Genomic DNA, 1683 nt, shown 5'->3' with positions numbered 1-1683 from the left:
AATATGAAAATCCATACCTATATATATATATATATATATATATTAGAAGAAAAATAGTAATTGTATTGATAAGTAATTTAGATAGTTACATCAGTTATAAGTACATGGGACAGCCATTCACGTCCTCAAACCAAACACATCAAGCAGGAGACAAAAGCGCGTTTCTAACTAACAAGTGCACTGTTTGATTACATTTACATGGGCAATAATTAAAAACAACTGAAGTGAAGAGGTGAAAAAAGGACTTTACTTCTTCTAATAACATGCTTTCTACAGACAAGTTTACCACATCTTTATTTAAATCATTGACCACTGACAAAGCATCAAACTTCATAATTATATGAGAAAGAATAAAAACCAGAATTGTAGATCACTTGCAATCCCAAAGCTGCTGCGTAGATCTCAGTAACTTTAGGATTGAACCTACCTTGCAATTCTTTAGAAACTGCCAAAAGCACATTCCCCAACTCATTTCGAAGAACAACGTCCAGGCCTCTAACTCCTCTTTCATCATCTATTGCACCATCCACATTTAACTTGAGGAAGGAAACCTGAGGTTTAACCCACTTAGCCGGAAAGCCAACCGACCTAGGAGGAAGGGAGGAAGTCGGCTGCACCGCCAAAAACTCCATGTATGAGGACTGAACCTGGTCAAGAAGATATTGCGCACTCACAAACTTGCATCTATGGTATTCCTCATTTTTGACTTGCCATATCCATCTGCAAAGTAACACTATCAGGCCAAGTTCTTTATCAGTAAGACAAGATGCAGCAAACTGGAATAAATCCTTGAAAGAGCCTGTACTCCAAGTCCCCAACACAGCCCTGTATGGTGAAACTTTTCACACTTCCTTAGCTTGGGGACATGACCAGAGAGCATGGAAGGGAAGCTCAACATCTAAACTGCAGTGTCCGCACAATGGAGTGGAAAGTAAATGTCTCTAAAAAAGCAAGGAAGCACAAGGAAAGATATCATGCAACACCCTCCAGATGAAAGTCCTCGCAGCACTTGGAATTTTAAGGCCCTAAGTATGCTTCCATAGTGAGGCATCATGAGAAACAGAGCCACTGATACCACCTGCATCTCTATCATATATGTTTTGCACCAACCTATAACCACTTTTTACAGAATAAATGCCATTCTTTGAAAATAATAAGTATATGAAAAGCTAAAAATAGTGCTACATTAACACACATGTGACGAAAGACAAACGGAAGTATAACATTAGTATGAAATTTGGAGTTCAGGTATATTTTTGTTCGTTTTTGAAAATGAAGTAACAAACTAATCTGGGACAACAAACATTAGACACTTATGGTGAACTCATCTCTGATCAAAAAGGCATCTCACCTGAGGGCCTTTTGGATTTGCATCCTATTTTTAAAAGGTAGAAGAGAGAAAGAAAAAAAAATAACACAAAATGTTCTTTATTTAAAAAGGTCTCTCTTACATCAAAATTTTTTTTATCTCAAAAACCCTAGGAGCCGCGTCTTGTTCTTCCATCCAAAATATATGCCTAGTCCAACGGTAAGCCCTCGTGGCAGCAGCGTCAGACTAACCAGAGTGGACCGAGTGTCCGGTAGTACATGGTACGAGCTAGAGTGAACCCAGCCAGAGTGAAGGTCTTATAAGGGAAGGCTGCATGGTGTCGATATACCCCAAGAACGGAGTGCAGACGACAA

General features: G+C 39.0%; 1 protein-coding gene across 1 annotated transcript; it reads right to left on the bottom strand.

Moving 5' to 3' along the window:
* Positions 1 to 323: 323 nt before the first annotated feature.
* Positions 324 to 1374, bottom strand: LOC133730375 (uncharacterized). The gene is made up of 2 exons (XM_062157979.1): positions 1352 to 1374; positions 324 to 720 (listed from the first exon to the last, which is right to left on the bottom strand). Exons 1-2 carry the CDS (start codon positions 1372 to 1374, stop codon positions 324 to 326), a joined length of 420 nt encoding a protein of 139 aa, XP_062013963.1.
* Positions 1375 to 1683: the final 309 nt, after the last annotated feature.

The sequence above is a fragment of the Rosa rugosa genome, chromosome 2 (assembly GCF_958449725.1).
Source record: "Rosa rugosa chromosome 2, drRosRugo1.1, whole genome shotgun sequence".
In the NCBI taxonomy this organism is placed as follows: domain Eukaryota; kingdom Viridiplantae; phylum Streptophyta; class Magnoliopsida; order Rosales; family Rosaceae; genus Rosa; species Rosa rugosa.
Note: the sequence above shows the minus strand (reverse complement) of the source record. Positions and strands in the feature narration are given on the sequence as shown.

Bases quoted from the DNA above. Each gene is read 5' to 3' on its own strand.
- LOC133730375 (XM_062157979.1), bottom strand. From the start codon at position 1,374: ATGCAAATCCAAAAGGCCCTCAG. The intron at 721-1,351 runs GTGAGATGCCTT...GTTACTTTGCAG, and splicing joins CAAATCCAAAAGGCCCTCAG to ATGGATATGGCAAGTCAAAA.